This window comes from Ranitomeya imitator, chromosome 4 (genome assembly GCF_032444005.1).
Source record: "Ranitomeya imitator isolate aRanImi1 chromosome 4, aRanImi1.pri, whole genome shotgun sequence".
Classification (NCBI taxonomy): Eukaryota; Metazoa; Chordata; class Amphibia; order Anura; family Dendrobatidae; genus Ranitomeya; species Ranitomeya imitator.
The window spans coordinates 335669091-335693844 of NC_091285.1; the positions used below are offsets into that span (position 1 = coordinate 335669091).

At 46.2% G+C, this 24754-nt stretch overlaps 2 protein-coding genes across 6 annotated transcripts in view; one reads left to right on the plus strand and one right to left on the minus strand.

Annotated features, from left to right (window-relative positions):
- CRELD2 (cysteine rich with EGF like domains 2) overlaps positions 1 to 8726 on the minus strand; it is a 99798-nt gene extending 91072 nt beyond the window's left edge. Inside the window, exons 1-3 of one of the 2 annotated variants that reach the window (XM_069764971.1) lie at positions 8484 to 8726; positions 5399 to 5481; positions 2548 to 2658 (exon numbers count right to left, since the gene is read on the minus strand). In XM_069764971.1, the coding sequence (XP_069621072.1) occupies positions 2548 to 2658; positions 5399 to 5481; positions 8484 to 8597 (308 nt within the window). In that variant the 5' untranslated portion in view covers positions 8598 to 8726. The remainder of the gene's footprint in view (positions 1 to 2547; positions 2659 to 5398; positions 5482 to 8483) is intronic. The other variant, XM_069764970.1, reaches the window with a different exon arrangement.
- Positions 8727 to 8741: 15 nt separating this feature from the next.
- ALG12 (ALG12 alpha-1,6-mannosyltransferase) lies at positions 8742 to 24300 on the plus strand. 4 transcript variants are annotated; one of them, XM_069764965.1, is made up of 9 exons: positions 8865 to 9234; positions 9297 to 9429; positions 10841 to 11014; positions 17114 to 17308; positions 18775 to 18878; positions 20221 to 20444; positions 20567 to 20736; positions 21123 to 21198; positions 23990 to 24300. In XM_069764965.1, the coding sequence occupies exons 1-9, from the start codon at positions 9073 to 9075 to the stop codon at positions 24213 to 24215; spliced, it is 1464 nt and encodes a 487-aa protein (XP_069621066.1). In that variant the 5' UTR covers positions 8865 to 9072; the 3' UTR covers positions 24216 to 24300. The 4 variants fall into 4 exon arrangements, with proteins under 4 accessions (XP_069621068.1, XP_069621066.1, XP_069621070.1 ...); XM_069764969.1 differs by lacking the exons at positions 8865 to 9234; positions 9297 to 9429 and adding exons at positions 9464 to 10052; positions 10133 to 10658; XM_069764967.1 differs by lacking the exon at positions 9297 to 9429 and having other exon boundaries at positions 8742 to 8895.
- The last annotated feature ends 454 nt before the right edge of the window (positions 24301 to 24754 follow it).

The following is a 24754-nucleotide window of genomic DNA, read 5'->3' on the forward strand; positions in this document are numbered from 1 at the left end:
GCTTATACAGACACTAGATGGTGGCCTGATGCGAATGCATCGGGTATTCTTGAATGAATGAATGAATGAATGAATGAATGAATGAATGAATCAGCCACGTAGTATATAGCACAGCCCACGCAGTATATAACACTGCCCACGTAGTATGTAGCAGCCACGCAGTATATAACACAGCCCAAGTACTATATAGCAGTGTGGGCACCATATCCGTTAATAAAAAAAAAATAGTTTTATACTCACCCTACGGTGGCCCCCCGGATCCAGGCGAGGAGTTTAGCGATACTCCTCGCGATGATCCGGTCCCAAGAATGCATTGCGGTCTCGCGAGATAATGATGTAGCGGTCTCGCGAGAGCGCTACGTCATCATCTTGCGAGACCGCAATGCATGGCCCGGAGCGTCGTGAGAAGCGGGAAAGGCCCCAGAAGGTGAGTATCAGTATATCACAATTTTTTTATTTTTTTTGTATTATTTTTAACATTAGATCTTTTTACTATTGATGCTGCATAGGCATAGGATTATTGAGGGGGCACTGAGTGCAGGAGAGTAGGGAGCGGCCAATTCGCGGCCGGACTGTGCCCGACGTTGATTGGTTGCGGCCAGCTGGCCGCAACCAATCAGCGACTTGGGATTTCCGTGACCTACAGACAGAAAGATGGAAGTGACCCTTAGACAATTAAATAGTAGATGTACGCTCCATCACCAGTGGTATACCCAAGACCCGGTGGAGGAGAGAACATCTTCAGTTTTCATGTGTGGAGGCACAAACTACTGCACTACAATTAAAATGCAAGAACCTTTACCAACCAGTAGAATTCACTGAGCACTCACGATAAGGGTTTTATATTGAACGGCACCAGATGTGGACAGATGTACAGATAGGGTATGTTTCTACATTCAGTATTTGCAACACTTTGGACGCAGCTCGCCCTAAGTGCTGCCGGCTTTTGTACGCTCGGTGATACCGGATGTGTTCCTTGAACCGTGCGGAATCACCGCATCCTATACATAGACTGTCATTTATCTTGCGCAGACTGAGTGTCTCCACAAGATAAATAGACATGCTGCAGTCTATAAAGGCGCGCCGCATGTGCGCATACACAGGCCTGCCACCTGCATCTTTGAACGCATAGTGGAGATGGGATTTCATAAAATCCCATCCACTGTGCTGTAACAGCTTGACTATGCGAATTGGACACTGTGGCTGTATGCAACGTCCAATCCGCAGCGTTTCTTAATCATTGAAACATACCCTTAGAGTAAAATATTGATTATGTGAAGGAGTTGTCTGGTAGGTGGTTGATGGGCATTGAATGAGGGACCATCACTAATCCCAGAGCATTTGTAATGAAAACTTCTGTTTTCATTGGTTGCACGCAAAGCATATATCATCAGTGCTCTGGAAAGTCTACATGCTTGATTTTAGAAGTGATGGCTTCCTTTTCCTACACAGGTCTGGATCTACAACACTACACTAGGGCAACCAGTATTCCCCCCACTCATGTTGTCTTTTTTTCTGTAAATGCCCTCATCATGGCAGAATGGATTAGCACACGAGGCACATTGCCTGCCAGCCCCCACTTTCCCTTAGCGGTGCTACTGGACAATGACGAATTATAGGGACACGCTATTGCACAGTTGGCCAAGCCTACAGGTCGGTTGCAGCTCCTTCCTGACAGGGAACATTTTTGTTTTTGCATTTCCATTCATTTTTTCCCCACACCTTCTCTTCCATAGCCATACGAGGCCTTGGTTTTTGCTTTACAAAGCTGTAGTTTAGAAAGACACCATTCATTTTATAAATTTCACTAACCAGACTTTTACAGATAAAGCAACACCAAATAGAAGTTTTGTTTCTTTTTAATTTCCTCCTTTTTGAATTGGGAAAAGGGGGAGTGATGCAAACTTTAAAGCGGTCATTACTTTTTAATAACTCGTTTTTACTTTTCACTTTTTTAGCCCCGTAAGGGACCTGTAGCATCAAACTAGCATTGCAGTATATGGTAAAATGATAGTTTCCTATTAAAGCCAGTAACCGGGCTTCACAGGAGTACAACTATAGTGGCTAAAGAGGCCTTCAATAGGCCTCCAATTGTGATGGCAACCCATTAGCACCTCACCAGTGTGATGCGAGAGGACTGATGGGTGTCCAACCAGAGATGCGCCGCTTAAAAGCTGCTATATGGGGTTGACAGTGGTAGTTAGGTGGTTAAACAGTAGCAATCAGAGCTAGCTCTTATCATTGGTGCTGAAGGCAAGCGCTGGCTGTGTAACACAGCCAGCATCTGCCCTGTATGTTGTGTGTTCCCATCTTCTGAGCCCGCTATATATACACACACACACACACACACACACAATATCGGATGTAGGAGGTACATGCAAGATCTTCTGTATTTCGGGAAAAGGTTAATGTTGCTATGCAAGCCACAGGCACTAGGAGCTGCAGTAAGAAGACATCCTTAGCACAGTTCTCTTTGACTTCGTATTTAAGTTTTGTAAGGGAGAAAATAAAGCAGGAAATAATTGACAAATTCATTACAAAACTTACATTTTGAACCACCATTTCTCAATTTTTTCCTCATGTTCTTCTACCATGACATTGCACTCAAAGTCACTGCTGTCACAAAGATTTTCAATAATCTCCACTAGGCGGATTTCACTACAATAAGAAAAATATTATACGTAGACATTCTATACACAGACATTCTGATATCAAGACTGCATTCACATGTTGCCGCAGCGCTGCACTTTTTCTCTTTTGCTGCAATCATGGTAGATGCTAGTCCTCAACAGCATTTTTTGCTGTCAACTGCAGCAACAATAACAAAAAAAAAAAAAACACTACGTGGAACGTAAGGCAAAAACAAGAGAAAGGCAGAAGCACCAATCAGATGCCCCAAGTAATAATCAAAACACAAGATTATCCAAGAGATCAGATATAAGGGGGGAGAGGGAGGGTACAGGCATAAATGAGAACTGGGCGCACATCACAAGCAGGTCAAGACAATGGTAACATATACACAATTACTTGGGGATAGATAATACCATGGGGGTCAGGCTCCTGAATGGATGTGTATCCACCCCGTTGTGCGTTTTGGCAAAGTCTTCGCCAGGGGGCCGTTGTCTTGATTTATGAGCCAAAAAACTATGGATATTATTGTATTGTCAACCTTGGGATAATGTCTAAACACTGTATTTTGATACATTGGGGTTGTGCAAGTGTCCTATTGAGACCCATTGTTGGGATTATTACTTGAGACATGAGAGAAATGCAGAAGAAATGATCATATGTCTCAAGTAATAAATCAAAATACAAAAGTGTATTTAAAAGGGGGAGAGGGAGGGTACAGGCATAAATGGAAATTCTGCGCACATCACATGCAGGTGCCTGCTAATTGGTTATATATCTATATATCAAATTCATAAATCCCAACAATGGGTCTAAATAGGACAATTGCACAACCCCAGTGTATCAAAATACAGGTTGACAATACAATAATATCCATCATTTCGTGGCTCATAAATCAAGACAATGGCCTCCTGGTGAAGGATTTGCTGAAACGCACAACGGCATGAACGCACATCCATTCGAGAGCCCGACCCCCATGGCATTTTGTACTTGTACTCATACTTTGAGCGAGTCCGATTTTATATAGTGTATGCTATATTTACCACTAGATTATTGTATTGTATATCATAGACATCCGACATTTTCCTCTAATGTATGTCACAATGTTGAGTAATGAGTAATGTATGTCACAATGTTGTACACAGCTTGACAGATCTATTGACAGATCTATTTAATCATGTATGTACTTCATATAATGACAAATCGACTTTAAAGGGACTCAGAATGACTGTTCAAACCAAGTACAGGCGCTCGGTGCTTCACGGCGGAGCCAATCTACTATATAATTGTCTAGGGGTCACTTCCGTCTGTCTGTCTGGGTCACGGAAATCATGAGTCGCTGACGGTCGCGGCCTCCGGGCACAGTCCGGCTGCAAATTGGCCCCTCCCTCCTCCCCTGCCGTCAGTGCTCCCTCCCCAGTCAGCGCCCACATAGCGTTAACCGGACTGCCTTACACCGCAGCATAACGCGGTGTAAGGCAGTCCGTTAACGCTGCCATTAACCCTCTGTGTGACCAACTTTTTACTATTGATGCAGCATCAATAGTAAAAACATATGTTAAAAATAATTAAAAAAAATAAATTAAAAAATCATTATACATTCATCCTCTGACGGCCCCCGGATCCAGCCCAGGCCTTTCCCGCTCCTTGCACGCCGTTCCGGTCCCCTGAATGCATTGCGGCAATGACCGGAGATGACATAGCGGTCTCGCGAGATCGCTACATCATCACGTGTTATTGCCGCTTGGGACCGGAGTGGCGCGCAAGAAGCGGGAAAGGTCTGGGCTGGATCCGGGAGCCGTCGGAGGGTGAGTATATAACTATTTTTTTATTTTAATTCTTTTTTTTCTTTTTTTTTTTTTTTTTAACAGGGATATGCTGCCCACATTGCTATATACTGCGTGGGCTGTGTTATATATTAAGTGGGCAGTGTTACATACTACATCGGCTGTGCAATATAATATGTGGCTGTGCTATATACCGTACTACGTGGGCTGTGCTATACACTACGTAGACTGTGCTAACACTACGTGGACTGTGCTATACACTACGTGGACTGTGCTATACACTACGTGGGACTATGTGGGCTGTGTTATATACAGCATGAGCTGTGTTATATACTGCATCGGCTGTGCAATACACTACGTGGGCTGTTTTATACACTACGTGGGCTGTGTTATATACTGCATGGGCTGTGTTATATGCTATGTGGGCTGTTATATGCTATGTGAGCTGTGTTATATACTACGTGGGCTGCTATATACTACGTGGTCGTGCTATATACTACGTGGCCGGCTGCGAACAATCAGCGACAGGCGCACTCCGGCCGCGAATTGGCGCGGGATTTGAACCATGCTTCGCTAATTGGTTGCGCCCGTCCAGCCGAATTCTGTGTATTCATTGTATTATACTAAAATCTTCATAAATAAACTACACATATATTCTAGAATACCTGATGCGTTAGAATCGGGCTACCATCTAGTCATTTATACACCTTCCCTCCTGCTTGGCTTCCATCTATCTCCATACAGCCAGAGCTGGCAGTGAAATAAGGGGGATGGAGGAGGTTGAGGGAAAACAAGTAGGTGGGAAGGTGTTAATAACAGATTGGCCCGCCATAAAGCACTGAGCGGTGGGCCTTAGATGGAGCAGACATTCTGTGCTGACAGGGTCCCTTTAAAGGCGGTCGGAGTAGGAATAGATTTTCCCACTGCTCAGAATGTTTTTGTTAAATGGAAAAAGTGTTTAATCTCTTGAAATACTCCAGTACCTAGATTCATATCTGGAAAGTGTTTTTTCCTCCCAGGCAGTATTTCCTCCTCCAAAATTACTTTTTGATGTATGTTCTAGTCCCTGAAATGATAAAAAAAATCATAAATTAAAAAAGTTACACTAAGAGATAAGAACCTAAATTAAATGAGAACACTAGAGGTTTAGTTTTTATAGGGGCGGTGTCCATTACAAGGCTTCGTTCTTACAGCTGGTTTGGGCTGAGGGCACTAATAATGTTGCTGGCTCCCAATAGAAGTTTGTAGGCGGCGGTTGGAGGCACAGGCGGCAGATGGAGGCGCAAGCAGCGGTTGTTATGGACTACGCTTCGGGCAGATTTGGTTGGAACGCTATTGGAGGGATCCTTTAAAGTAAAGCAGGCAACTGCATAGATCAACACTCATATGACAATATCATTCCTATAATTTATCTGCACACTCAGCTGTCATATTACTAACTTGTACTGCACAGCATAATGGGGGTCCAATAAAGAGTCACGTTCCTAAATGGTTAAAATGGCAAAAAAGCTTGTAAAAATAAAACAACTTTGTAATTTCTCTCTTCATTCTCCGGTTACCGGCCGGTTCTTTAGAGCAGTGGTCCCCAGTCTTTGCAAGTGTACTGAGGGAGGCCGCATGCAGTGCAGTCGGAATGTAGCCTGAAGTATGCAAATCGCACACACTGTCACATGACTGCTGGAGCCGGCAAATCCTCCCAGCACGCAGTGCACACGGTGTGAGATCACAAGTCTGCAGTCACACCGTGGTACTCGCACACTGTACACGACCTGTCACCATGTCAGCCTCGGCTCTCATGTTAGTTCTGCGGCTTCCCTGAGCGTGACATTTTGTTTTTAGACGCCCCCGAAGAAGCACCATAGCGAAACGCGCGTTGGGGTCCATCTTCCACGTCCGTCTTCAAGGTTGGTTTGCATTCATGGCTTGATCACTTTGTCCTCTTTTTCCGCCCACATCACATGTGTCTGTGTCTATTAATAAAAGTGGCGTATATGGCAATCCCTCAGTTATAGGGTGTTAGTGATCTGGCAGTGGTTTTTTTAGATTTTTGATCGTGCTGACAGACTCTCTACCCTCTTACAATTTTGTTGTACTATATATTGCACTTTACACTTCAGGATTGGAGTCTGTATAGTCATCCCAACCATCCCTACCGTTCCCTTTACTTGTTGCCTGAGCCGCTTTTCTGTACGATTGAACCATTATTTGAGATTGTCCTTTCTTTGGGTTTTTTGCAGCACTTAGTGGACCAGAATCCTCAGAGCAGCGGCAGGAATAAGACAAGTACTGGCCACTATTCACCCGGTGCCCGGTATTCTGTCAGCACTGCCCCACAGGTCACATCCTGCTGCCAGCACCTCCTCTAACGGGAATTCTCACCAGATCCCAGATTATTACATCCCCCTCCCCCGGCCAGTATACATGCAGCCGGATCGCTCCCCTGCGCAGGCTGCTGACCCGCTCTACACAGCTGGCAGTTACACCTAGCGCTAACGCCCCAAGCTGCCAGGCAGCCGCGAGCCACAGCCTGGGGGGTCTTTGCCTCCAGACCCATGCTACTGGTCCGACCTGCTACTCTCCAGGAGTGCACACACTGACATCACCGCTGCAGCCAGTCATACAGGTCAGGTGCAGCACATACGGACATCACCGCTGCAGCCAGTCACAGAGGTCAGGTGCAGCACACACTGACATCACCACTGCAGCCAGTCATACAGGTCAGGTGCAGCACACACTGACATCACCACTGCAGCCAGTCATACAGGTCAGGTGCAGCACATACGGACATCACCGCTGCAGCCAGTCATACAGGTCAGGTGCAGCACACACTGACATCACCACTGCAGCCAGTCATACAGGTCAGGTGCAGCACACACTGACATCACCACTGCAGCCAGTCATACAGGTCAGGTGCAGCACACACTGACATCACCGCTGCAGCCAGTCATACAGGTCAGGTGCAGCACACACTGACATCACCGCTGCAGCCAGTCATACAGGTCAGGTGCAGCACACACTGACATCACCGCTGCAGCCAGTCATACAGGTCAGGTGCAGCACACACTGACATCACCGCTGCAGCCAGTCATACAGGTCAGGTGCAGCACACACTGACATCACCGCTGCAGCCAGTCATACAGGTCAGGTGCAGCACACACGGACATCACCGCTGCAGCCAGTCACAGAGGTCAGGTGCAGCACACACTGACATCACCGCTGCAGCCAGTCATACAGGTCAGGTGCAGCACACACTGACATCACCGCTGCAGCCAGTCATACAGGTCAGGTGCAGCACATATGGACATCACCGCTGCAGCCAGTCAAACAGGTCAGGTGCAGCACATACTGACATCACCACTGCAGCCAGTCACACAGGTCAGGAGCAGCACACACAGACATCACCGCTGCAGCCAGTCACAGACGTCAGGAGCAGCACACACTGACATCACCGCTGCAGCCAGTCACAGACGTCAGGTGCAGCACACACTGACATCACCGCTGCAGCCAGTCAGAGGTTAGGTGCAGCACACACTGACATCACTGCTGCAGCCAGTCACAGACGTCAGGTGCAGCACACACTGACATCACCGCTGCAGCCAGTCAGAGGTTAGGTGCAGCACACACTGACATCACCGCTGCAGCCAGTCACAGACGTCAGGTGCAGCACATACTGACATCACCGCTGCAGCCAGTCACAGACGTCAGGTGCAGCACATATTGACATCACCGCTGCAGCCAGTCACAGACGTCAGGTGCAGCACACACTGACATCACCGCTGCAGCCAGTCACAGACGTCAGGTGCAGCACATACTGACATCACCGCTGCAGCCAGTCACAGACGTCAGGTGCAGCACATACTGACATCACCGCTGCAGCCAGTCACAGACGTCAGGTGCAGCACACACTGACATCACCGCTGCAGCCAGTCACAGAGGCCAGGTGCAGCATTTTTAGTGACATCTATGACACCAGTGACGGAGCCTGGCACCCACCATACATGTGACGGCTGGGCTCCCCAGTGCACCAGCCCCGGCACCCTGTGCTGAGCAGCAGTGATGCATTGTTACCTCCCGGAACCTGTCCACTATCTTCTTGCAGGAGTCACACGGGCTCTTCTCTGCGGCGGAGGCAGCGGCGCAGCACAGCACCAGCAGTAACGACACAGCAGCTGTGCTGAGCATGGCGGCAGCGGGTCACCGGGCAGAACACAGGCACAGACGAGGGCTGAGCGCCGCCACCCGCGCCGGACCCGACGACCACATCACATTCATTCAAGAGGCACCCCGACCTTCCGCGTCCTGCCCGCGTTTCTGATTGGTCGATGCTTTTAGTCAGTCAGGATGTGGACCAATTGCCTTTTGCCACGCTCGGGCCAATCAGCTGTCCACGCGTACTGGCGCTACCGGTGTTCGGTGCGGGGCTTGCAGTCCCGGCATGCTGTGCGAGCCACAGCGGATTTATTTTACACCTTCTGGCCGGGTAATAAAGCCGACATGATACTCTCGACACCACGGGCGCCTGTCCGGCGGGTGTGGGGAGGGACGTGATGGGTTCACATATATGTATGTACAGTGCGTGTAGTGGCAGCTCCCACACCTCTCCGGCAGGGGACGCTGTCACATAGGCAATGCTAGAAAGGGGCGTGACTTATCCAATATGGCGGCGCCGGAGCGCTCCGGGAGACCGGCTCTCCTGCTGCTGTCATTAGTGTCCGTGGCCGCCGTGCACCTCATCGCCTGCCCGTACACCAAGGTGGAGGAGAGCTTCTCCCTGCAGGCCTGCCATGACGTGCTGTACCACAGGCTGGAGCTGGAGCAGGTGAGCGCCGCAGGGGCAGCCATGGCGGCCGGGGCCCGTCTAACCCTTGTCTCTGTTTCCAGTATGACCATCAGCAGTTCCCCGGGGTGGTGCCCAGGACGTTCCTCGGGCCGCTCCTCCTCGGAGCCGTGGCCGCCCCTGCCGTGTACCTGCTCTCCGTGCTGGACGTGGCCAAGGTGTACGCGCAGCTCGTAGGTATGAATGGGAGTTACCACATATAGTGGGGCCCAGAGGTCGGGCGGAGGGGCCACGGTGATACAGCATTATATAGTGGGGTCCGGAGATCGGGCGGAGAGGCCACGGTGATACAGCATTATATAGTGGGGTCCGGAGATCGGGCGGTGGGGCCATAGGTGTGATGGGAGCCACAGTGATGCAGCATTATATGGTGGGGCCCAGAGATCGGGCGGAGGGGCCACTGTGGGGGCCATAGGTGTGATGGGAGCCACAGTGATGCAGCATTATATAGTGGGGCCCAGAGATCGGGCGGAGGGGCCACTGTGGGGGCCATAGGTGTGATGGGAGCCACAATGATACAGCATTATATAGTGGGGCCCAGAGATCGGGCGGAGGGGCCACTGTGGGGCCATAGGTGTGATGGGGGCCACAATGATACAGCATTATATAGTGGGGCCCAGAGATCAGACAGAGGGGCCATAGGTGTGATGGGAGCCACAGTGATGCAGCATTATATAGTGGGGTCCAGAGATCAGACGGAGGGGCCACGGTGGGGCCATAGGTGTGATGGGGGCCACAATGATACAGCATTATATAGTGGGGCCCAGAGATCAGACGGAGGGGCCACGGTGGGGCCATAGGTGTGATGGGAGCCACAGTGATGCAGCATTATATAGTGGGGTCCGGAGATCGGGCGGAGGGGCCACTGTGGGGGCCATAGGTGTGATGGGGGCCACAATGATACAGCATTATATAGTGGGGCCCAGAGATCAGACGGAGGGGCCATAGGTGTGATGGGGGCCACAGTGGTACAGCATTATATAGCGCGCCCCAGATCAGACAGAGGGTGCCCCCGTGCGCTGCCCTCAGATGATGATCTTAAAGAGTAAACAGGTTGCCGATTACCTAGTGGGGCATCAAAACATTTGTTCGTTGGGTTAAATGTTCTTTTGGGCTTCACAGCACATCTCCATAGAATTGTGGATAAATGGAACCTTGAAGACCATAAATGTAGTCAGGATATGTCAGATATATCGCATCGGCCTGCTCTGTTTTGCATGTTTATTGAGCTTAGATACTCTTCTTCTACTTTGACCAAATCTTGAGACCCCCACAAACAATATACTAAAGATGGACGAAATCGTTGCTATTATTCGACTGTCTATTGGGGCCTCAACTCTGCCAGCAGATGATATTGGGGAGGGAAGGCGTCGGTATATCACTTTTCCAGTGGCAGATTTTGGGAGGTAAGTGTCTGTGGCTCTGTCATAGATGGCACCTGTGTATCGGGGAGCCAGGGGAAGTGGCTGTTGGCCGAACCATCATTTGACTGACTGCTTTCTTCTGTGATATCTGTAGTTCTCCTCATCTGCACGGCCCTGACAATCTAAAGTATGTTGCATGTTTAGTTTTCTCCTTATATCCACAGTACGAGGTTCTTTGGGTTTAATCGTCATATTTGCTCTATGGCAGCTGAAGAAGGAAGTGAAGAAGCAGTTTGGATCTCATGTGTCTACGTATTTCTGCCTGATGACCGCCACTCAGTTCCACGTGATGTTTTATTGCACTCGCACCCTCCCTAATATACTAGCTCTCCCTATTGGTAAGTCTGGTGGTGTTTTTTTTTTTTTTTTATATATATATTTTATTTTTGGCATTTGATGGTGGTTTCTTAACTTTTATTAGTTTTCTGTTATACATTAATTGTTTGGCGTTCTCAGGATTTGTCTGGTAAGCTGGAATCCCATGCTGTGTAGTGCGTGTGTTGAATCCGATGTCTGTAACACGGATGTGTGAATGAGGCCTAAAGGAACAATTGAAATATTGAGTGTATTCCTTATTTTTATTTTTTTTTTCAAATCCATTCTTTATTTTTAATTTTTTTATTTGCAAAACAAAAGACAACCCTTTTCCTGTTTGATTTCAGCCAGCTATAACGTCTCTATGGATGGATGGATGATCACTGCCCGGTTTACACTTTCTCTAATCCGTTGGAGTGGATACAAATATGAACTTTTAGGCTATGTGCACACGGCAAGATTTCTTGCAGAAATTTCCTGACAAAAACCGGACATTTCTGCCAGAAAACCGCATGCTTTTTTGTGCATTTTGTTTTTTTTTTTGGCGTTTTTTCCCAATGCATTAAATAGCGGGAAAAACGCAGAAAATCCGCAAAATTAATGAACATGCTGCTTTTTTTACCGCAGTGCGTTTTTTTGCGGAAAAAAAACGCATCATCTGCACAAAAATTGCAGAATGCATTCTAAATGATAGGATGCATATGTCTGCGTTTTTATCGCGGAAAAATAAGCGAAAAAACCTGAACGTGTGCACATACCCTTAAAGGGGTTCTCCAGTAATGTAACAATATGGCCCCCATCACATAATTCAGATGTTTCTCAAGTGTCGGTAGGGGCTGCAGTTTTGAGTATACACAGCCTACAAGACCTTAGGGTTAACAGACAGGAACCGTGTCAAAGGCACACATATCTCCGTGAGCCAAGGATTAGATTATGACCGCAGAAGAAATGGTCATTAAAAAGGTGACGGCCCCCCTTTGCCTCCCGATGTGGTATTGAGTCGAGTGAAGAGCTTTTTAGGGGACAATACAGAAATGGAGCCAATGACTAGGATTACCAGGTAGTAGTCATCATCAGCCGATTGATTGTAAGGGGTACTCAAAAATAAATAAAAAATTGGGCTTTTCCCTCTGAGACATCAGTTTCTTCAATTCTAGAGTCATGGAGGGATGTGACAGTCTAAAGTTAGATGCTTCTAACAAGAACTGTCTGCTGCTAGCTGATCACCTTGTTTCACCCTCTCGACTATTGGTCTTTCTAAGATGCTGCTTTTTGTTTGCATGGAAAGTGACTATTGGCCTGAGAGTGGGCACACAACTTCCTTCTGGTAGAATAGGTCTTAGTTTATTTTTTGTACTTTGCCAAAAAAGCCATGTACCTTAGCCACTCTTTAATGAGATTTTTGCTTTGTACCCATTGTATTAACCCCTTAGCGACCGCCGATACGCCTTTTAACGGCGGCCGCTAAGGGTACTTAAACCACAGCGCCGTTAATTAACGGCGCTGTGGAAAAAGTCAATAGCGCCCCCCAGAGGCCGATTTTCTCCGGGGTCTCGGCTGCCGGGGGTAGCCGAGACCCCAGAGAACATGATTCGGGGGGTTTTTAACCCACCCCGCATTTGCGATCGCCGGTAATTAACCGTTTACCGGCGATCGCAAAAAAAAAAACAACGCGATCTCTTTTTAATTTCTCTGTCCTCCGATGTGATCGCACATCGGAGGACAGAGAAAAGGGGTCCCAGGTGGCCCCCCAATACTCACCTAGTTCCCCTGATGCTCCTCGTGTCTCCCGGTGGGCGCCGCCATCTTCAAAATGGCGGGCGCATGCGCAGTGCGCCCGCCGGCCGGCACCGGGAGAATCTTTGGGGTCTCGGCTGCCGGGGGTAGCCGAGACCCCAAAGAGCATGATCGGGGTCGGTTTTACCGACCCCTGTTTTGCGATCGCCGGTAATTAACTGTTTACCGGCGACCGCAAAAAAAAAAAAAAAAAGTAAAGTCAGGAAGGTGACGGGCACAAGGGGGCATTCTTTGCGTCTGGAGGAGAGAAGGTTTTTCCACCAACATAGAAGAGGATTCTTTACTGTTAGGGCAGTGAGAATCTGGAATTGCTTGCCTGAGGAGCTGGTGATGGCGAACTCAGTCGAGGGGTTCAAGAGAGGCCTGGATGTCTTCCTGGAGCAGAACAATATTGTATCATACAATTATTAGGTTCTGTAGAAGGACGTAGATCTGGGGATTTATTATGATGGAATATAGGCTGAACTGGATGGACAAATGTCTTTTTTCGGCCTTACTAACAATGTTACTATGTTATGTAATTCTCTGTCCTCTGATGTGATCGCACATCAGAGGACAGAGAAATAGGGGTATTCGGGGACCCTACAATACTCACCTGTGTCCCTGGATCCTCTTGCTGCTCCTCCTGGCCGCCGGCAGAAGAACATGGCGGACGCATGCCCAGTGCGCCCGCCATCTGTCTCCATCTGCCGGCCGGCAGGAGAACAGCAGTTGGGACTAAAATTAGGGTTAGGGGTTGGGTTAGGGTTAGGTTAGGGGTAGGGTTAGGGCTAGGGTTGGGGCTAAATTTAGGGTTAGGGTTGGGGCTAAATTTAGGGTTAGGCTTCTTTCACACTTACGTCGGTACGTGGACGTCGCAATGCGTCGGCCCGACATACCGACGCACGTTGTGAAAATTGTGCACAACGTGGGCAGCAGCTGTAGTTTTTCAACGCATCCGCTGCCCAATCTATGTCCTGGGGAGGAGGGGGCGGAGTTAAGGCCACGCATGCGCGGTCAGAAATGGCGGATGCGACGTACAAAAAAAAACGTTTCATTGAACGTTTTTTTGTGCCGACGGTCCGCTAAAACACAACTGATCCAGTGCACGACGGACGCGACGTGTGGCCATCCGTCACGATCCGTCGGCAATACAAGTCTATGGGCAAAAAACGCATCCTGCGGGCACATTTGCAGGATCCGTTTCTTGTCCAAAACGACGGATTGCGACGGAATGCCAAACGACGCAAGTGTGAAAGTAGCCTTAGGGTTAGGGTTGGGGCTAAAGTTAGGGTTAGAGCTGGGATTAGGGTTAGGGTTTGGATTAGGGTTGGTATTAGGGTTACGCTTGGGATTAGGGTTAGGTTTGGGATTAGGGTTAAGGTTAGGGGTGTATTGGGATTAGGGTTAGGTTTGAGGTTAGGGTTGAGATTAGGATTAGGGGTGTGTTGGATTTAGGGTTTTGATTAGGGTTATGGTTAGGGTTGACATTAGGGTTGTTTTGGGGTAAGGGTTGTGATTATGGTTAGGGTTAGTGATTAGGATTATGGATCAGGTTGGGATTAGGGTTAGGGGTGTGTTGGGGTTAGGGTTGGAGCTAGAATTGGGGGGTTTCCACTGTTTAGGTACATCAGGGGGTCTCCAAACACGACAGCCAATTTTGCGCTCAAAAAGTCAAATGGTGCTCCCTCCCTTCTGAGCTCTGCCGTGCGCCCAAACAGTGGGTTACCCCCACATATGGGGCATCAGCGTACTCGGGATAAATTGGACAACAACTTCTGGGGTCCAATTTCTCTTGTTACCCTTGTGAAAATAAAAACTTGGGGGCTACAATATCTTTTTTGTGAAAAAAAAAAAAATATATATTTTTTATTTTCACGACTCTGCATTCTAAACTTCTGTGAAGCACTTGGGCATTCAAAGTTCTCACCACACATCTAGATAAGTTCCTTGGGGGGTCTAGTTTCCAAAATGGGGTCACTTGTGGGGGGTTACTACAGTTTAGGTACATCAGGGGCTCTGCAATCGCAACATAATGCCCACAGACCATTCTATCAAAGTCTGCATTCCAAAAAGGCGCTCCTTCCCTTCCGAGCTCTGCCGTGCGCCCAAACAGTGGTTTACCCCCACATATGGGGTACCAGCATACTCAGGACAAATTGGACAACAACTTTTGAGGTCCAATTTCTCTTGTTACCCTTGTGAAAATAAAAACTTGGGGGCTAAAAAATCTTTTTTGTGGAAAAAAAAATATTTTTTATTTTCACGACTCTGCATTATAAACTTCTGTGAAGCACTTGGGCATTCAAGGTTCTCACCACACATCTAGATAAGTTCCATGGGGGGTCTAGTTTCCAAAATGGTGTCACTTGTGGGGGGTTTCCACTGTTTAGGCACATCAGGGGCTCTCCAAACGCGACATGGCGTCCGATCTCAATTCCAGCGAATTCTAAATGAAAAGTAAAACGGCGCTCCTTCACTTCTAAGTTCTGCGGTGCGCCCTAACAGTGGTTTACCCCCACATATTGGGTATTGGCGTATTCAGGAGAAATTGCATAACAAAATTTATGGTTACATTTCTGTTTTTACACTTGTGAAAATAAAAAAAATGGTTCTGAATTAAGATATTTGCAAAAAAAAGTTAAATGTTCATTTTTTCCTTCCACATTGTTTCAGTTCCTGTGAAGCACGTAAAGGGTTAATAAACTTCTTGAATGTGGTTTTGAGAACCTTGAGGGGTGTAGTTTTTAGAATGGTGTCACACTTTGGTATTTTCTATCATATAGACCCCTCAAAATGACTTCAAATGTGATGTGGTCCCTAAAAAAAAAAATGGTGTTGTAAAAATGAGAAATTGCTGGTCAACTTTTAACCCTTATAACTCCCTAACAAAAAAAAATTTTGGTTCCAAAATTGTGCTGATGTAAAGTAGACATGTGGGAAATGTTATGTATTAACTATTTTTCGTGACATATCTCTCTGATTTAAGGGCATAAAAATACAAAGTTTGAAAATTGCAAAATTTTAAAAATTTTCGCCATATTTCCGTTTTTTTCATAAATAATCGCAAGTAATATCGAAGAAATGTTACCACTAACATGAAGTACAATATGTCACGAAAAAACAGTCTCAGAATCAGCGGGATCCGTTGAAGCGTTACAGAGTTATAACCTCATAAAGTGACAGTGGTCAGAAATTGCAAAAATTGGCTCGGTCATTAAGTACCAAATTGGCTCTGTCACTAAGGGGTTAAGTCAGCAGGTCCCAAATGCTAGTGAGGCGCTGGTTGCACCCTTGTTCATGGCTCTTTCCCACTGATTTGTTTTCCATATAGCTTTGCCTCCTTCCTTTGACAGCTCTGACTTTAAGGGATGGAGATAGATGGAAAGCTAGACGGTGGGCAGGAGTGCTAAACTGCTCTGCCACACCCAGGCTGCACCAAACTCCTCATTAGCATATTTGAATTTAGAACAATTTCTGGCAAATAGCTAGTGGATTGGGATAACAAAGGTATGAGGTTTTTTCTTTTTTAGGGTAAGTTCACACAGGGCTTTTTTGCAGCTTTTTTTTTCTGCAGCAAAACCTGATCATCTTGGCAGGAAAGAAGCTGCGTCAAAAACAAAGGTTTAGGTGCGTTTTTTTTTTTTGTGCTTTTTTTTTTTTTTTTCCCCTCTTTGTCCATGCTTTGTCTTGGGAGTTTCAGCAGCAAAAACACAGCAAATAATGATACCTGCATTTTTGCAGCGTTTTTTTCAACGCCCATTCAAGTCAATGGGTGAAAAAACGCAGCAAAAATGCTGAAAGTGACATGCTCTATGTCCAAAAAATGCAGCAAAGCACAAAATACTGATCAAACGAAAAACCAATGTGTGTGCATGAGATTTCTGAAATCTCATAGGCTTTGCTGGTACTGTAAAAAGCAGCTGAAAATTAGCATTAAAAAAAAGCCCAAAAATGCAGCAAAAACGCCCTGTGTGAATTTACCCTTAGGGTGATGTGCTGAAAGCCTCCCTGTACCCAGCTTACAGTACATACATAAATACATTTCCTGAGTGATAGAGCTGCTAGTCAATCTCCCCACTGGGTCACAGTCACACTGTGTGTTTGTTGCAGTTTTTTGTGTATTCTGCACTGGGAATGGAAAACAGCAGAATGCAAGTTAATGGGATTTTGCACAACCTCTTTGGCACTGTGGAATCTGCCACAGATTTACTTCTGAATGCATGTTGTATAGGTTGTAGGATTTAGAGGCTGCACTTGGGGCATGGAAACCTGTTTGACCAATATTGTCCACTCTGTCCATGCCTGATATGCTGTATATCTATATCCTGTGCGTTCTCTCCTAGTCCTGCTTGCTGTCACGTTCTGGATGAAGCAGAAGCCTGGTCCTTTCATTTGGTTATCGGCTTTAGCCATTATTGTCTTCAGATCTGAGCTGTGTATATTCATGGGGCTCATGCTGCTTCTGTCTCTGAAGAAGGGGAGCGTCTCGTTTTTTACAACTCTCCTGCATGCAGTCCCAGCTGGAATTACATGGCTAAGTAAGTTTTTAGTGTCTCCTGTAGTTATATTTAACTGACGTTTTAACAAGACCTCAATACATTTTAGCTTTTCATGCTTAGAAAACATGTTTAAGAAATATACTGGTTAAGAAGCAATGTTATTCAGTAGCTAACCGCTCCACTTCTCTAAAGTGCCATATAAGGCTACGTTCACATTAGCGTCGCTGTTGCGTCGGCAACGCAGCGGCGACGCACGGAAAAACGCGCGCAAAAACGCGCGCGTTTTGCGACGCGTGCGTCGTTTTTTGCCGAAATCGGACGCAAGAAAAATGCAACTTGTAGCGTTTTCTTGCGTCCGACGCTAGCGTCTAAAACGACGCACGTGTTGGAAAACGCGTGCAAAAAGACGCACGCGTCCCCTATGTTAAACATAGGGGCGCGTCGCCGCTGCGTCGCCGACGCAACAGCGACGCGACGCTAATGTGAACGTAGCCATAACCTGTCAGGCCCAGATACACTACGCAGCTGTAGATATAGGGATATTCAGCAGGTAAATGGTGATGAAGGCTGTTTTCTGGAGCTGCAGCTACAGGGAGAATACAAAGTTTTATTCTCCCTGCTGCCACTCCCTTCCAGACTTCAGGGCAGTGTGGGGAGTGGTTAGTGTCACCGCTCACTACAGTGCGTGCTTTGTAATCACTCCCCAGTGTGAGTGTCAGCTGTGGGTGCTGGGGGGTGATTACAGGACACTCGGTGTAGTGAGCGGTGCCACTAACTGCTCCCTGCACTGCCCTGAGGCCTAGAAGTGAACCGTTGCATGAATAATAAAACTGCTGCTCCAGTAAGCCAGCTGCACAAGAGTTAAATCATATTTTCCAGCAGAAGACCCCCTAGATGTAGCTTTTCTGAACGTAACCGATCCCGTTAAAATAACTATTTCTACGAGTAGTTTCCCACTGTAGAATAGAACGGTCCACTTTTACTGAGACTTTCTGCTCTCCTTCAGTCATGGCATGCATGCTGTCCTAACTGCTTATAGTCCTCTCCAACCTATCTGCAAAAATAAATGTGATTAGGAGAAACGCAGCAGTGCTCGAGTAAAGCATGCCTGGCTGCAATGACGGACTCCATGTCTGGGCAGGATGACTCAGCTGTCGGGTTCACAATATAGTAATTTACAATATTTTACACAATATTGGTGATGAGCAAACGTGCTCAGATAGAGTGCTAATGGAGAATAAAATATTAAGTTTGTCGCCGCGGCTGTTCAACAGCCACAACACATGTTGGGATAGCCTGTTTGTCAGACAATCCCTGCCTGTGCTGCCGCTGTCCAACAGCCACCAGGCATGCAGCCGCTGCGAATCAAACATAGTATTCGAGCAAACCGGAGATACACCTTATCAGAACACGTTCGCTCATCACTACGCCTTCATCTCATTTTGATAAGCTACTGTGACTCTTGAATTTCCAACACTATTTTTCTGTATTGTTGATTATACTAGGTGTAACCGTCTTGTTGGATTCCTTGTTCTGGAAGCGTCTTCTTTGGCCTGAAGGAGAAGTTCTTTGGTATAACACTATTTTGAATAAAAGTTCAAACTGGGGCGTATCCTTTCTAGACAGTGTAAGTCTTATATTAAGTGTTCTACAAAACAACAACAAACAACCTGTACATATAGCATTGACTAATCCTAGACTGTCGACCTCATAAATGGTGCTTACTAATCGCCTTTCTTCTCTGCACCTTGCAATATCTGTGGGTGGGCAGCAGAGCACCCCCTATAATTTCCCTGCCACTTGCACTCCCTGGAGGGCTGTAAGTTACATTTTTGTAACTTTCCCCTCTGGTTGCTGGAGCACCGCCTACTCTTGCCCTCCCTAGCCTGCAGAGAAAGTATTCCGTGGGCATGTGCAGTCCCACTTCTCCTCCTCTGACAATTGGAGAATTGGCACGTCCACATAACAGTTGAAAAGTGTTCCTGCAGCCATCAGAACAAGGCGGAATATGGCAGTACTGCTCATCTCCCATTGAAGTGAATGTGCTGAAAAACTTAACAGCAGCCACTAAGTATTGCTCGTTGCTGCTGCATTCCGCTCATACGTCGCTTAGTTCTGTCCCCTGTTGAAGCACAAGAGGCGCGAAACGGCCATCGTCCCGAGTGTTTCTTGTGTGTACCTTCCTGCGGGCATGTACTTCAGTGTACCAATAAAGGAAGTTTTTATTTAGTACCGGTGAGTGCAACCATTTATCTTTTTTGGACCTTAGTTCTGGCCTCCTACCACAGTAGTTTTCATATTGAGAGAGGTCCTCAATAGTGATGAGCGAGTGTACTCATTGCTCGGGTTTTCCTGAGCACGCTCAGGTGACATCCGAGTATTTAGGACTGCTTGGAGATTTAGTTTTCATCATGGCAGCTGATTGATTTACAGCTACTAGCCTACTTGATTACATGTGGGGATTCCCTAGCAACCAGGCAACCCCCACATGTACTCCGCCTGGCTAGTAGCTGTAAATCATTCAGCTGCCGCAATGAAAACTAAATCTCCGAGCAATCCTAAATACTCAGAGGTCACCCGAGCAACGAGTACACTCGCTCAAGTGCTCCTTACTAGAGTTTACCTATGGTGCTCGGGTATGCAGAGTATCACGGTGATTGAGTCACATGTTTGAGTCCCCACGGCCGCATGTTTCGCAGCTGTTAGACAGCCACAAAACATGTAGGGATTAACAGCTGCGAAACATGTGACCATGTGGACACGAACATGTCCCTTGAGCTCCCGCAATACTCAGTGCAAACTCTAGTAACGAGCAAAAAAAAAACAGCACACAATCTGACTTTATATACAGTATTTCATCATGACTTATTTCATGATCAAAAACCATTTGACTTGACGTTTTTGCTTTGATTTATTTGTGGGCACAAGCTTTTCCTTAACTGACTCCTAAGACCTCACCGTTCTTGTGGTATTTTTATTCCGCAGTGCCGCGAGCAATGGCATTTAGTTTCTTCCTTCTGCCGTTTGGCCTCTTTGATAAAAGGATGCGACTCCTGATTACACCAGTTGTGGTTTTCATATTCTTATACTCCTTCCTTCCTCACAAAGAACTTCGCTTTATCATTTACACATTTCCTCTGTTAAATATAGTGGCTTCTAAGGGCTGTTCATACATGTAAGTATAAAGGAAGCTTGCCAAGTGCTATTGCTTTGTGCACGACTAACATGCCAGGTCATCGTCTGTAGTAAAGTGGGGCAATTAGTTTGATTTTTTTTTTGCTTTTTATATCAATGCAGACTTCAGAATTATCGGAAATCATGGATATTCAAATGTGGCACTTTCTTTGTCATAGCCCATCTTTTTGGAAATGCAGCATACTCTGCCTTCTCTTTGTATGTGTCCCATTACAACTACCCTGGTGGGACTGCAATGGCGGAGCTGCATAAGTTGGTGGACCCATCCACAGGTGAGCTTTGCTTTCATGGCACTCGCTATAATGTCAGGTTACTGTATGATTGATTTATTTGTGTAAAAGTGATTCACGGTCACTCATTGATTTGGGTGGGAATCATCAATGTAGCTGTGACTTGTGATTTCTCTGTGCAGAATCTGCTTCAGGTAGCTCTATATATTTGCTTCACTGATCTGCATTTAGATCTGTTACATATCTTCCTGGTGTGTGGGCATGGCCTGATACTACCCAATGTCTTGGTCGTACTGCTGTGTAGCAATAAGAACAGACCACTCTGGCGCCAAAACTGCCTAGAGTCCTGATTAGACTGCCTAGAGTCCTGATTAGACTGCCTAGAGTCCACCTAAATGGACTATAAGTGCAAAAATTATATCTTTCAGATGTGTCTGTACATATAGATGTGGCTGCTGCACAAACGGGAGTTTCAAGGTTTTTACAGTCTCATTCACATTGGAGGTATGTTTAAGTAAAGAAACGTTTGTGTAAATTTTAAGTCTAAAGTGTCTCTAATTTTTCTATCATTGTGAATGACTTGTCAAAGTAATACTTTGGATACATGGTCATGTCATCCAACAGGAAACATCTGTGCAACTTGTGACTTCCTGTCTCACGACTGTTATAGAGCTCTGATTTTTCTGTTAAAGGGAGTCTGTCACCCCTAAAATTCACCTATAAGCTGCAGCCACCGGCATCAGGGTCTTATCTACAGTATTCTGTAATGCTGTAGATAAGCCCCTGATGTATCCTGAAAGATAAGAAAAACAAGTTAAGGTACCGTCACGCAACGATATCGTTGCTCTTTGTGACGTAGCAACGATATCGTTAACGAAATCGTTATGCGTGACAGCGACCAGCGATCAGGCCCCTGCTGGGAGATCGTTGGTCGCTGTGGAATGATCAGGACTTTATTTCGTCGCTGGATCACCCGCTGACATCGCTGAATCGGCGTGTGTGACGCCGATTCAGCGATGTCTTCACTGGTAACCAGGGTAAACATCGGGTTACTAAGCGCAGGGCCGCGCTAAGTAACCCGATGTTTACCCTGGTTACCATCCTAAAAGTAAAAAAAAAAAACACTACATACTTACATTCCTGTCACGTCCTTCAGCGTCCGCTTCCCTGCGTCCCCCAGTGTCAGCGCCGGCCGGCTGTAAAGCAGAGCACAGTGGTGACGCTGGGGGACGCGACAGGAATGTAAGTATGTGGTTTTTTTTGTTTGTTTGTTTGTTTTTTTTTTTTACTTTTACAATGGTAACCAGGGTAAACATCGGGTTACTAAGCGCGGCCCTGCGCTTAGTAACCCGATGTTTACCCTGGTTACCCGGGGACTTCGGCATCGTTGGTCGCTGGAGAGCTGTCTGTGTGACAGCTCTCCAGCGACCACACAACGACTTACCAACCATCACGGCCAGGTCGTATCGCTGGTCGTGATCGTTGGTAAATCGTTAAGTGTAACGGTACCTTAAGATTATACTCTCCAGGGGTGGTCCCGCTTCGGTCCGGTCCGATGGGCATCGCAGGTCTGGGTCCAGCGCCTCCTATCTTCATACAATGTCATCCTCCTCTTTGCTTCCTGCCGTGGCTCCTGCGCAGGCGTACTTTATCTGTCCTGTTGAGGGCAGAGCAAAGTATTGCAGTTAACAGGCGCTGGGCCTCTCTGACCTTTACCGGCGCCTGCGCAGTGCAGTATTTTGCTCTGCCTACAACAGGACAGATGAAGTACGCCTGCGCCGGAGCCGCGGCAGGAAGCAAAGAGGAGGACAACATTGTATGAAGACAGGAGGCGCCAGACCCGGATCGAGACGCCCATGGGACCAGACCGCCCCCAGGTGAGTATAATCTAACCTCTTTTTCTCATCTTTCAGGTTACATCGGGGGCTTATCTACAGCATTACAGAATGCTGCAGATAAGCCCCTGATGCCGGTGGCCTTAGCTTATAGGCAAATTTTGGGGTGACAGATTCTCTTTGATCAGTTTAGCACAAGTGTCACATGTGAATTGAGACCAGCAACATAAAATCCAATACATTTGGTAACACATACAACTGTGTCACAGTATGTCGCAACGTGACCTCAATATGTTGGTGTGGTTTCAGTGTGGTCGTGTCGCCCCAAGCTAATATGTGAAGGAGCTGTGATTATTACGGAGTATGTAATGTTGGCAAATCATAATAGAACTGGTTGATCAGCGCTCATATTTGCATGTTTCACTAATCATGAAGGCTCATATAAATCATTTGTTTTCTTATTAAACACCTATGGCATATTTGATGTCTATGAACTCGTAATGACCTGGAGAATCAATGGCAGGTCAGTTTTAGCATTTAGTGAACATGGTAAAAAATATCCCAAAAAATAGTTGTGGAATTGCCCTGTTTTTTTCCAATTTCACCTCACTTGGAATTTTTTTCCTGTTTTTGAGTACACGATATGGTAAAACTAATGGTGTCGTTCAAAAGTACAACTTGTCCCACAAAAGACAAGCCCTCACATGGCCATATTGACAGAAAAATAATTAAAAAAAAGTTATGGCTCTGGAAAGAAAGGGGGCGAAAAACTGAAATGCGAAAAGGGCTCCGTCTTGAAGGGGTAAACAATGATTGCCCACTATAATATGCCAATTGGCAAGAGTTTAACTGTGAGCTATAATGTGCTAGGTTGTTGATTATCATATTTTTGTGGACAGATAAATCATTGTTGTCAGCACATCCCCTAACATAGAAAAGAATGTGCCTCTTAATATGGAAATAACCCAAATTTAGAAAAAATGCAAACCAAAATATATTAAAAGCATCATGTTTATTTAGAATCTATAAAAATAGAACGAAAATGACATATGATAATAATGAGACAACACAGCTCTTTAAAGCACACAAAAAAAAACACAGGCCGTACCACCAAAAAATCATACATTGGTGTAATGCCAATGGCTGTGACCGTCTCTGTAGACAAGAAAAGCCATTGGGCATTATGTCAAAGGTGTTCTCCTACAATCATCCTTTGGATAGGTGATATGTTAAGTCCTAAATGTCTGATGGCGTGGGGTTCCCCAATCAATAGCACAAGGATCCCAAGTGGCACGATTTTTAATCTGCACAACCCAGGATAGAAGCAGCTTGACTGGAGCCATGCTTGTGCTCTACTGCTCCATTGTGTCTACACTTTATATTTCAGTGGATGGCAGGCAAATGTTGATTGTGGGATAATTTGTCAAATAGTATATATGTATATATTTTTTTTTGTATAGGTATGATAAAAGAGAAGACCTTTCAGCTAAAGAAAAAACAATGGCTGGTTATACTCATATCATTATGGAATATGAAACTTCTAATTTGCAACTCTACAGAAACACTCACAGAATATTGAAAGAAATACCTGGATTTGATGGGCTTGGCGTCAATGCTTCTTTTCCACCAATTTATCTCCGATTACTACCAAAATTAATAATCCTACAAAGGACCCAGTTTACATAAATCGTTCTTACACCATTTTACTTATTTTTTTTCTGTCATGTGAACAAATATTTCTTTATTACATCAAATAAAAACTATTTTGGTAGTTCTGTGTGCAACTGATGAAAGTATCTACTACTCTGTAATGGTGGCCATACATTATATGGATCTTTCACACGTTTCTGGTACGTGTGGTGACAGTTTTCATGCGAGTCCATGTCAGTAATTTCCACGGACCGTGTCCCTGCGCAAAATATGCTGACATGTCCATTTTTTAGAAGCAGCACAGGCCGCAAAACGTCCCGTACACTGACATCCGTGTCTCATCAGTATGACACGTACCGGTGCCTGGAAATCAGCGGTACAGTTTGACAGCAGGTGGCGGCTGATGGAACTATTAATAAATTTAACCTCTTTCTGACCTTGGACGGGATAGTACGTCCAAAGTCAGATCTCCTGCTTTGATGCGGGTTCCGGCGGTGAGCCCGCATCAAAGCCAGGACATGTCAGTAGTTTTGAACAGTTGACATGTGCCCGCAATTGCGATGGGTGGAATCGCG

Coding starts and splice junctions, on each gene's coding strand:
- ALG12 (XM_069764965.1), top strand. CDS start 9,073: ATGGCGGCGCCGGAGCGCTCCGGGAGACCGGCTCTCCTGCTGCTGTCA. Junction 9,430..10,840: donor GGTGTACGCGCAGCTCGTAG/GTATGAATGGGA, acceptor TTATATCCACAG/TACGAGGTTCTTTGGGTTTA. Junction 20,737..21,122: donor GTTGGTGGACCCATCCACAG/GTGAGCTTTGCT, acceptor TATATCTTTCAG/ATGTGTCTGTACATATAGAT.